Consider the following 11,652-nt stretch of genomic DNA (forward strand, 5'->3'; position numbering starts at 1 on the left):
GGGATCAATGAGGCACCTGTACATTCATAATTCGGACGTAAGTAGCATCGGAAATGTACTGTCTCTAGAGATCTCGTCTGTCTCAAGGCCTGCGTCCACGATGCTAGAACTTGGTCCAAGTTCTAGTTTCGAGAAGTGTGTAGCCAATCAACTCGCGGCTTTTACGGAACAGCTGCAAGTTAATTGACTATACATTTCTCGGAACTAGAACTTGAATCAAGTTGTAGTCGTGGACACGGGCTTTAATAAACATCTTTTCGAATACACGACGAACTTGGAAGGGTCGTTGAAAAAAATGGAGTATACTTTTGGCGGGATCGGAATTGAGAGTAATTCGAAGAATTGACTGAGATGTTTAGTTTTAAAGTTGTGGAAACGAGCGAGGTATGCGAATGTATCACAGTTCTAGATACACGGACGAGTCGTTCGACGTTCGCCGTTGTCGCCCATCAATGACGAGTAGAAACCGCTTCGCGGTCGAGCATTATGCGGAATTCGATCGATTTCTCGGTCGTGTTGCACGAGAATTCTTCGATATATCGTCGCGTATCGTATATCATTTTCTCAATAGAGCTTGTCACAGCCATTCATTGCGTTACGTATTGATCCCGGCTACTCTTCAATGCATTCAATATGTACGTGCGTCAAGTTTGAAATAAATCCCCGATCAATTAATAGCAGCGTGGATTTCTCCCGGCGTCAGATTTCTCCCGCGCTTATTTCCGTCTCTTATGTTCATTTCCCATGAATGTTTATTTATCAGGAGGGTAACATGTGTACCTCGTATTAAAAATAGAACTTTTTTTACTCAAAAGTTACTTGAAAGCGTTGCGCAATATATATCGTTCGCGTGGGCTAATCGATAATTCGATAAAATGAATTCTTAATAAATAATAAGAATCCTGGTACGTTTAAATCGCACAATTTGCCCATTCAACTTTATTAAAGTTTAAAAACAGACATTCAATATTCGTCATTAACGCGAACATGATACGACATTTAAACGCGTGACATTGTATTCGCGTAAGAATATAATAAGTTACAAAGTTAAAATAGTACATGAATATTTATATAGAATTAAATGGCAGCTACATTCTCTTGAAGAATAATACACGTGGTAAGCTTCGCGCGACGCAACGCGTGGAGAACGATAGATCTCCTTATCAGCGTAGGTCTTCATCCGAGCAAACAATTCTTTACCGACATACTTTTGATAGCTGGACAGATACGTGCCACCTGTTCGCTTTTCCTTAGATAATAAGTGACGGTTTTACGTGATAATCTCGCGCCACGTGTCCGACTCTTTCTTCATCCTCGTCGTTGTCCGTCGTCGTCGTCGTCTCGCTGGTCGACTCGCGATTACAATGTTACGCGGATATCTCTCGCGTGCGCGAGACCCATTCGGCTCGCGCGATTCCGCCGGGCCGGTTGGCGCGGCGATTCGACCGTACGTTTGTCCATCGGCGTGCATCGCTTTAACCACCCGTTTATTCGGCCGCACGTCCATGCACCCGTCTTTCTGACCATGCGCGCGGGCCCACTCGGGCCGGACCCGCTCTCGCCGCGTTGTATCGTGTCCGCGGGGTGGCTGACCTAACCGAAGGGGTCGTTGCACCCGTGCGCCTGGGTCCGCTTTCACCCCACCACCGTCTTCCTCTCTTTCTCTATACTTCTTCTGATCAGCTTCGCGTGCGCGCGAGCGCAGCCAGACCTATCCTCCCGTCAACGTCTTGCTTCCACCATCGCGATGTGTGACGGCCGCTCTTCCTCCTTTCTCCCCCTCCTCCTCTCTCTCTCTCTCTCTCTCTCTCTCTCCTTTCGTCCTCGTTTTCTTATTATTATTCTCTTTCTTCCATTTCCCCTTCCCCTCCCCTGCCTTTCCCTTCTCCCGCCTGCATCCTGGTCTTCTTCGCTCTTATCCTACGTATTGTCCATTTCGCTCAAACCCCGGCTGTGTAGCCGGGTCCAAAAGAAATTATAGTTATTTGCCACCGACCCTTTCGGATAGTCGATTATTTCGCGGCAGTCGCCCATCCCATCATCCTCCCCCTCTCTCGCCCTTCCTTCCCTCCTATTCTTCATCTCCCCCTGCACATCCTCTCCCTCTCTCTCTCTCTCTCTCTCTCTTTCTCTCTCTCTCTCTTTCCCCTCCGTCTTTGATTGTGATTAAATTATTTCGACTGATGTGGAGAGGCATTAATCATTAGAATAATTAAACGCTACAAACAGATATTGATTTATTATGCTGTTTCGCAAATGTCCAAAGGATTTAACGGTTCAATGGAAATATTTTATCTCCTCGCGAAAAGCCTAGAAAACGCAATTGGCGAGAAGTACTTTCGTTGCCCCACCTCACCCCTTGTTCTCGTCTCCTTTCGCTCTGCTTCTCCAGTTCTTTCTTTCACTACTTCTCCTTCCGCCTCCCCTTATCGTTGATTACGGAATTTCTTCATCGCAAGACAATTAACTCTGTTATTTATGGTACTGCGGCCCCGTCTACGGCTGGATATCCAGAGAAAAAGAAGAAGAATTATGTTCTTTAAAATAGAACGCACTTTTATAATGATGCTAAAAAATGCTATTGAAGATTTTCAGTATTAATAATAGAAGGTCATAAAATAAATATCCCGCGCCGACAGTTTATATTTCGCTATAATATCGCTTTCAACACTTCGTATTGAACAATGGGTAAGAATTGAATGAGAAATTTTTATGATCGCTAATACAAATGATAAATAGGGAACGTTGAGAAATGGAGCTTTGAGTGGTAAGATACGGTTTCATATCTAACAAATGTATATGTACTTAATGCTGTATGTCGAACAAAAGCCATCGTTATTAATACGCACGCGACGATCTTTTTTTCAGAGCTAAGTATAATCAAAACGCTACATCACAACGCAAATTTAGGTTTTTAGCACGGAACAACGAAGCGCAGTTATCGAATGACGTCGGTGTAAAGTGATAAGGCTCGTTGTTTGCTATATTTGCGAGGCGTACCAGACTATGATAGAGATTAGCTTATCTCGACTACGAGCCACAAGGAGGTCTCTGTTCATTTGCCAGCACTATGTCAATATTATTTCGCTGACCGTCACATGCGAGCGCGGACTCCAAAACTACAACTTTACTCGCAACTCTCTCTCTCTCTCTCTCTCTCTCTCTCTCTCTCTCTCTCTCTCTCTCTCTGATTTTTCAAAGATAACAGTTAATATATAAGAATAAATATGAATTGTATAGGAGAGAATTTTCTTTTAAAATTTACCTTGAAAATCATGTAATCGTGAGACAACATGGCATTTTGATAAACTTTGTCAGAGTTTTTGGAAATTTTACCGTACATTCTACTAGTAGAACGTATATTAAGTATAATTACCGGTAGAATGTATAATAAAATTTCCAAAAACTCTTACAAAGTTCATAAAAATGCCACGTTGTCCCACGATCACTTGACTTTCATGATAAATTCTAAGAGAAAATTCTCTCCGTGTATAAACGACTTTTGGAAAAGTGTTTTTAGCTTTTTAGAACGGTACAACATTTACACAATACTTTTTAGCCGAGAGATCAATTACGAAAGACATTGGCAGCGAAAAATTTAAACTAATATACCGGACTATTATTTTCGGGAGATAGAATTCTGTTTTAATATTTACAAATTTACAAGCAGAATTCATGCATTTTTGTCTCGGGCTACCAGATCTAATCAAATATTTATTCCGATGCTGGCGATTGCCAAAATTTCAAGCCCGCGTACATTTGCTCTTGCCATGAAAATAGAAAGATGAAACTCAAAGCCGTTGTATGTACCGTTCGCTGAAGTTGCCACTACTTTTTATCCTCCCCCCCCCCTCTCTCTCTCTCTCTCTCTCTCTCTCTCTCTCTCTGTCTCTCTCTCTCTCGGTCTGTTTCTTTCTCTCTCTGACACGGCTTTTATCATAAAGGTCAAACAAATTCGAGTAGCCATTTCGTATCTTCTATGGCTGTCTTTTCTGAAACTGCCGTCGGCTATAAATGTTGCATGAGCATCCAAAGTGATTGACATTAATATTTAAGCGCTCCGAGAGAAAGAAAACGCGGACATGTTCGTCTCGAAATATAATAAACACTGCCGACTTTAATAATTTCGTCTCGTTCAATATTTTCTTCTATTTGCAGTATTTCTTACTGTTCTCCTTTCTAAGAAATGAAAAATGCGTCATGAAACAAACTAAAGTACAAAGGATTGAAATTTAAAAACGCACACGTAAGCTATTTTGAATAATATTTATTTATCTCAGAGGAGAAAAGAAAAACTGCTTTTGTCACGTTTGTCTTGCATATCATAAATAATCTCACAGCTTTATGGCGTCTTAACTTTCGTCATGTAGTGCTGTCAATTTAAAAGAATATATCGCTTGCAGCTTTTAGCGTTAAGTCTGGAATCGCAGGAGTAAAGTAAAATACTGGTCTTTTTTTTAAATTTAAAAGTAAACAAGTCCACTCTTTTAATGTAAATAACAATACAGACAGCACGCGGAAATAATGTGAGATATGCAAATTACGTCGGAGAAGCTTAAAAATTCTTTACGGCAAGATCGTAATTTTTTTTCTTCTTCGGTGCATCAAACATTCGACAATCAATTACCAATGACGCATTAGAGCCTGACCTCGACGACGAAATATCACGTTTTGCCGTTGGTTAGCCTTTCACATTTAACATCTACTAATCACGAATGCACGTATAATTTTAAAGAAGTTTTCAGTCTTCTAAAGCAACAGAGAGCTCGATAGTATAATATCACCAATTAAATAGTCATGACTATTTTCTGTTCTATAAAAGGAAATAGCAAATTTTTACGAAAGGAGATACTGTGAAATTATGTAATACACTCTTCGACATTTTGTTTGTCGTGCCTTTGTGTTTATTTTAACAAGTTTAATTTCATATTAGTATGTTTCCCCCTTTTTCTCTCTCTTGTAAGTTTAATATTCACTGGTGGCAATAAGCAAACTCTCCTTTCGCTGATATTTTCTCAATAAAATATCATATTTTTATTTGATTAAACGACGGCAATTTATTCTACAATTTTAATCGGCCGAAAAGGCACCGTGAGGATATGCAATCAGATTTCAGACTACTTTAGACGCCGTGATAATTCAAGGCCACTTTTATCCAGCTCGTAGTTATCTATTCGTTTCGTGGCCGACGTCTGTTTGCTACAGCGAGACTAGACCATTTTGACCGTCTGGGACCTCTAACGGTATCGTTAAAAGATGCGTCACGAATCGAATATCCACGCTACTTTTGGGTACTTCAACTAACGCACGTTCCATTCGCTATACAATTCCGCACGATCCGCCTTGTCCTCCTCGCCTCTCGCCGTCGTTTCTTTCAGTCGACAAGAAAATTTTAACACGAATGAAGTAATAATCGCAACTTAGAGGAATGTAATTGCACTATGTTGCTCGCTGATTTTTTTATATACGATTTTAATAATTCACATATTCATAAGAGTTCTCGCTTCATTAAAGTGTCTAAGTTAATTTTAAGCGACCGAACATCTTTCAAATTAACCGCATTGATCTCGCCTCAAGAAATTTAGCCCTTAAAAATCGATATTTTCGTAAAACAATTACGAAATTAGCGTTACTTCGAAATCAATGGTTGTTTAGTGCACTCAGTGCTAAAGTTTTTCAACACGATATAGCAACCAGTTGTCGATGTACGATGATTATTCGTCGATATATTCAGAGACAATTAAGACTCTATCGCGAAATTACATTTGTCTACGTCATGTTTGGCATTGTATATAGAACGTTCGCCTACAAACGTCCTCCATCCGTCGTGACCGTCTGCAACCTCTAACGGTGTTAGCGAAAAAAAAAAACCAGACGGCAAAGCGGCGAATGTCCTTGAGTGCTTAGTACTTGGACGTCCGCTAGAAGAGGCGGCCTGGCCACGACCCGATGCGAACTCGTATAGCCTGCGTAATGCAAGCGATCCCACACAAGTGCGCGCGGATTTACATCTATAGCAGCGGCCGTGATATCTGCCAATTTTCCGTAATTTGTCGGCTGGTATTTCGGAACGATTAGTCTCCATTACAAAGACACGCGCGGGAATCGGAAATTCAATTAATTACAGAATTACAGAAAGCGACCACAGGGTCGTTTAATTGAACAAATTAACGTTGAGTAAGCACTTATCTAGTAAATATCGTCTAATATCGATCGTGCTTGATTTTAGTAACAAATTTGCGATTCTCTTTCATACAAGATTGCGTTAACGTAATAATTTATTTATTAAAACGGTGAGCGTATTGTCAACCCAGCTGGCAAATTTTAATTGAATTCTTTACAAATCGTAACGAATTCAATCAACTTTACCAGTTGGGTTGACAATAAGCTCACCGTTTTAATGTTTAATCATCACTGGCGACTGTAAGTGACAGTTTTCTTTCGATAATTTATTTAGTAATGCTTCTTGCTTTTGTTAGATGCGCCCTGTATCCATTGCCAATTCGCGATGCAATTTTTCTCTAAAGGTTAAAATATGCAAACACTGTGATCAGTACGTCTCTCTAATCGGCTGACCGATTTATGGCAAAGGTGAAAGGCCGCGTATATCGAACGGAACAATTGGCCGAAACTCATCTACTGTATGTTCTCTTTTTCGCGACACGTGCCGATGGACTTGAAACGTATGTAAATAAAACCGATTGATGCATCAAGCTTTAGGGACCGGATGAGCTTTCTGATAACTTTCTCGAATAACTTTCTCTTTTTAGAACCTTACGATTGAATTATACTTTTCGTTTATTATCTTTTTTCCAATGGGACACCAGCAGCTCCCGAGAAGCCAGAGAGGCAAGAAATGTAAGTGAGACTGATATGTCCCAGCGGTCATGAAAGGGTTAGGAGGAAAAAGGCTGGGGCCAGAGTCGAGAGCGTGGAGAAATAGGTTTCCCAGTTCTCTCGATAAAAATTTCTCGAGTTCAAAGTCGCTCGTACTTAAAAAGGGGCGGTTCTGCGGCGGGGCTTTTTGCAAGAGAGGGAAAAATCCGTTTCGTGACGGTCCGCGTGCGCTTTGAATAAAATTTCCTCGCGGCCTACGGCGTAGCGGGCTCCGATCTGGAACAGGTGGCTGTGAACGTGTCATAGGGGTTTTTTCATCAAGCCGATTTTTAAAGGAGAGACGAGCGCGCGAGCGAGCGCGCGCGCGATAATAACTCGCGCACGTATCCATACGCTCTCCGTGTTGCGCGGCGCGTATTTTCGGCTGGCATCCGCGTGTACCGAGTCGGGCCACGCAATGATACCTGCTCGCTTTGGCTAACGTGACGACCGGTGTGTGTAGCGATCTAACAGAAAAGGAACGGAGAGACGCAGCGCAAGAGCAATGCCCCTTGGGTCAGGTTCAGTACCCTTTGGCACAAGGCACTCGGAGAACGACGTAACCGGCATGCATCTGCGCGCGTATAGGTGAACGCCGTACACGCGAACACCTACTTGCATGCGAGATGGCCTTTTCGCGACGCGATAGATAAAAAACTGAACGAGACGTTGCCTTCTTCTTTTCCTCTTCCCCGGCCCTCCCCCTCCCGCCCCTGCCTGCCTCTGCCGCCCTCCTCTCCCCTCCCGCCCCCTTCTCGCGCGCGTTTCGTAAATTGGGACAGCCTCGCGCGCATCGACTGTAACTAAATCTCCCGTATCCTGCGCGAGGAGGCACACTCACGGGCATCGCCAAAAAATCACGCCGTCCTGCGAGGTGTCCGCGGGCCGCCGAGGTTCTCGTGGTTTTGCGGCGCGTCCCCGATTTCTATTCCGAATGTAGACGAAATCCGGTAGGATTTTAATAGAAAGAGAAAAGAAGGATTTAAAGGGGACGTAGAATGCCTCTGATAGATGATTCTCATCGTCGCGAAGATTTGACTTACCTTTCAACCCTTGAACGCGCAACTTTTCGCAACATTCTGAGAACACTTGAATGTGGAGGTTCGCTCATTTGAACCTTGCAGGGACTTAAAAGAGGTCCTTCATCTTCTAGAATGCTTTATGTACACAGCCGCCTGTTCTCAGTTTGGAATTTATAAAAGAGAGTATCGAAAAATCGTTCATAGCATTCTGAGAATAAGTTTTTTTTTAACTATGACTGCTTAAGGGATTCTAAGAAAATATTTTAAAAATGCTTTTTACTCATTTGAACCTCGCAGGGACTTAAAAAAGGTCCTTCATCTCCTAGAATGTGTACAGTCGCCTGTTCTCAGCTCGGAATTTATAAAAGAGAGTATCGAAAAATCGTTCATAGCATTCTGAGAATATTTTTTTTAACTATGACTGCTTAAGGGATTCAAAGAAAATATTTGAAAAATGCTTCTTTGCTCATTTGCACCCTGCTGGGGCTTAGAAAAGGTCTCAGTTCCTAGGTCCTTAATCTCCTAGAATTTTTTATGCGCACAGCATCCCGTTTTCAGTTCGGAATTTATAAGAGAGAGTGTCGAAAAATCGTTTATAGCATTCTGAGAATATATTTTTAAAATTATGACTGCTTATAAGGGATTCTTGAAAAATATTTTTAAAAAATGCTTCTTTGCTCATTTGAACCCTGCAGGGGCTTAAAAAGGTTTAAAAAAAGGCTCTTTATTCCTAGAGCCTTAATCTCCTAGAGTTGTTTATGCGCCAAGCCAAACGTTTTCAATTTGCACTTTATAAGGGAGAGTACACGGAGCATCGAAAAGTCGTTTATAAATGCAAAATCGCGCGCTTAAGAGGCAGACCGATGCTCTGCACTTTAATAATCGACGAAGAAAGAAAAAAAGTTTCGTCTCGCCGTTTTTTCTTGCGTCCTTACGTCAGGATTTCGCGCCGCGCGCGCAGAGCTGACGAGCGAAACGGAGTTCTGTCCTCCTCCGGATTTCCTCGCGCGTGTTCTATCATGCGAATGTAACTCGTGTGCATTTCAGTTGGTGAACGGCCTAGACGTACCCCGATACATGTGCGAAACGGAGGTGATGGAGGACGTTAACGTTGCCCCGGGTGCGGCGACGGCGGCGGCGGTGATGGAGTACACCGCCACTTCCGGCAATCATATCAGCAAGAACGCGAACGGGAACATCATCACCCTTACGCTCAAGCACAACCATCTTATTGTGGAGACGGAGGAACGTGCGGTACGTAAGTCGTTACGGGAAATTTCCGGCGCATTGTCGCCGCAACGTCGCTCGCGTATATATAAATCTCTTTCCCTCCCGGCCACGTTTATCGAAACGAGACCGCGAAGCGCGCCCGCAGCGAGACTCCCGGCGTCGGCGGAGCCGGCGATAACCGGGTCAGAGACTGGCTCGTTTTCGGGCCGGGGAGTAGATTCGTAATTATCGAACTTGGCCGACCCTGGTAAGGTCGGAGGTTGCCGGGCAATTTCGCCCCCACCTATCGTCCCACTTACTCGCCTCGTCTTACTCGCGGAGGTTCGTTCGCGTCGAGGATTCTCGAAATCGTCCGCCGACACCTACGTTTCCTCTTCCTCTCTGACCACGGCACATCCACTCTCCCGCCCCTTCCTCCTTCTAACGTCTGCCCCGCGCGCTTCCTCATTTTCCACCCCGACCTCCCCAAATGCCCCGCTAGCGCTCTGATTCAATCCGTTCTTCTCGCACCTATACAAAGTGCCCCCGACTTTCGAACAAGGAAAAGGCGTGGAGCCGATTCGGGTCCGTAACTCGGGCCTGTGTTAAAAAGGAAAAGAAAAACGAAAAAAAAAATGGGCCGAGTAGATACGCACGAATTCCCGTGGGAGAATTGGAACCGGAATAATGAACTTCGAATTTAATCGGACATCATCCCGAGCTCAGGAAAGAAATTCGCGTTATACTTAATTTTTCACTTTTCCCCAGATACTACTTTGGACAAACTTATTCGCCATTAAGTAACTGGCGCTTACGTTTGCACGTACAAATTTTTTGTTCTTAATTTCGAGAAGCAGAAATTTACTTTTACGTGATTATTACTTGAAAAAATAATATTTCAAACGTACTCGTCAAATGTAATGCACTTTGCCTCAAGAGAGAGAACTGTAAAGTATTTTATATAGCCTGAATATATGTATATTAATATGAATAGAGGTGAGGAAACGGTATAATTACACAGTTAATTAGAGAAAATACATTATCGACCAGGCCGGATCTTGGCAGCCCAATAATAACGTATAATTCATAATTTATGCAATATTGCGTACTTTTGTATTATTAATATAAAATATATATTACATTATTAAAATCATGTAATGAAATTATGTAACAATATTTCTTGCTACGTTTGCTTTCAGGTAACGATGGAGGATAACAAACCCACGTCGAGATACAAGGACAGCGGGTGTTCGTTTGTGGTGGAGGTTCAGCCGGATTATGACAAGGAAGAGACGGCGGGTAACAAAGGGTCGTCCGATGATGTGACCACCGGTGTCACCGATCAACAGGCTCTAGTGCACAGGGCGGAAATACCGGACGACAGATCTTCAGGTGATGACTCTCGCGATGCGCGTCTCACCCTTACGGAAAAAAAAAACACTCGAGTTTTGAGTGTTAACGCTCGATTGTCCGAATTTACTCTCAAATTCGGGCGTAAACGTCCAGATTTAAATATTCACGCCCTTCGAGAGTAAATTCGGACAATCGAGTGTTAACACTCAAAACTTGAGTGTTTTTTTCCCCCCCGTAAGACCGTCTCGCTTTTGCGATTTATCTTCTACTTTGCCGTTTCTCGCGCAGCTTTCGAAAATACGCGTCTGTTTGGGAGCACCAACACCGGTCTGTCGCAGTCAGACCTCTCGATATCCAGCCAGGGTTCGGCTAATCCAAGTTACCGCTACGGCAATCAAGTCGAATACGATTCCGGCCATCTTGGTTACCCCATGTACGGTGGCAGCTACGAGTCCGACGTGCTGTCGAGGAAGCTGGAGGGACGGTCGAAATGGGTGGAGTTCGATAAATCGTCGGATATGGAAAAGATACTGCTAGGCGACTCCAGAAATTTTAGCGAGGAGGAGGAGGAGGAGGACAAAAGCGTAAGTAAACAAAGGGATTACTCAATCCACTCCCTTTTGTATGCAATTGTCGCTTATGCCGTTAATTATGACACCTGTAAAATAAAGGGAGAAGAGTTTCTCGCAATTGCGTCGGCTACTAAGCTAACAACGCTTATTCTTTCAACCGTGGATTACTCGGTCATAATTTTTTCCGTTAAAATGAGTTTAATTACGACTGAAAAAAGGTTTTGTTACCGATTTACATTTTATAATTTACAATTTACATGCTGTTGCCAATTTTACAATTTACATTTTAAACAAATAACTCGCTACTTAATTTGAATTGTTAATGTTAACAAATTTCTTTGACATTGACATTAATCTATACTTGAAATCTCTCTCGCAATACGTATAGGGAAAAGTCCTCTATTATACGATAGGAATATGAGATAGTCAGTTTTCAACGTCCAAATTTAACCACAGATCTTTCTTACGCAACGATTACGCGATCTACCAATCGATTTTCCACTGAACAGATTTCGCTCCAAGGGCAATAAATGCATAGTGGGACCAACAGATGATGCCTATTAATTTAGCAGAAACTCCGCTATCACGTGTTAGGAGCTTACCTCATAATAGGGGACTTT

At 42.8% G+C, this 11,652-nt stretch overlaps 2 protein-coding genes across 4 annotated transcripts in view; one reads left to right on the forward strand and one right to left on the reverse strand.

The window, feature by feature from the left end:
- Positions 1 to 11,652, reverse strand: part of LOC105564413 (partner of Y14 and mago) — a 90,167-nt gene that overhangs the window by 33,640 nt on the left and 44,875 nt on the right. The window lies entirely within an intron of this gene.
- LOC105564412 overlaps positions 1 to 11,652 on the forward strand; it is a 45,729-nt gene that overhangs the window by 28,554 nt on the left and 5,523 nt on the right. For all 3 annotated transcript variants that reach the window (XR_001009120.1, XM_012016757.1, XM_012016758.1), the window contains exons 5-7: positions 8,946 to 9,152; positions 10,307 to 10,499; positions 10,749 to 11,044. Coding sequence is in view for 2 of the 3 variants with exons in the window: in XM_012016757.1 (XP_011872147.1) it covers positions 8,946 to 9,152; positions 10,307 to 10,499; positions 10,749 to 11,044 (696 nt within the window). In the remaining variant the exon portion in view is untranslated. The remainder of the gene's footprint in view (positions 1 to 8,945; positions 9,153 to 10,306; positions 10,500 to 10,748; positions 11,045 to 11,652) is intronic.

Source organism: Vollenhovia emeryi, unplaced genomic scaffold, assembly GCF_000949405.1.
Source record: "Vollenhovia emeryi isolate VEMERY1.0 unplaced genomic scaffold, V.emery_V1.0 DF939165.1, whole genome shotgun sequence".
Classification (NCBI taxonomy): domain Eukaryota; kingdom Metazoa; phylum Arthropoda; class Insecta; order Hymenoptera; family Formicidae; genus Vollenhovia; species Vollenhovia emeryi.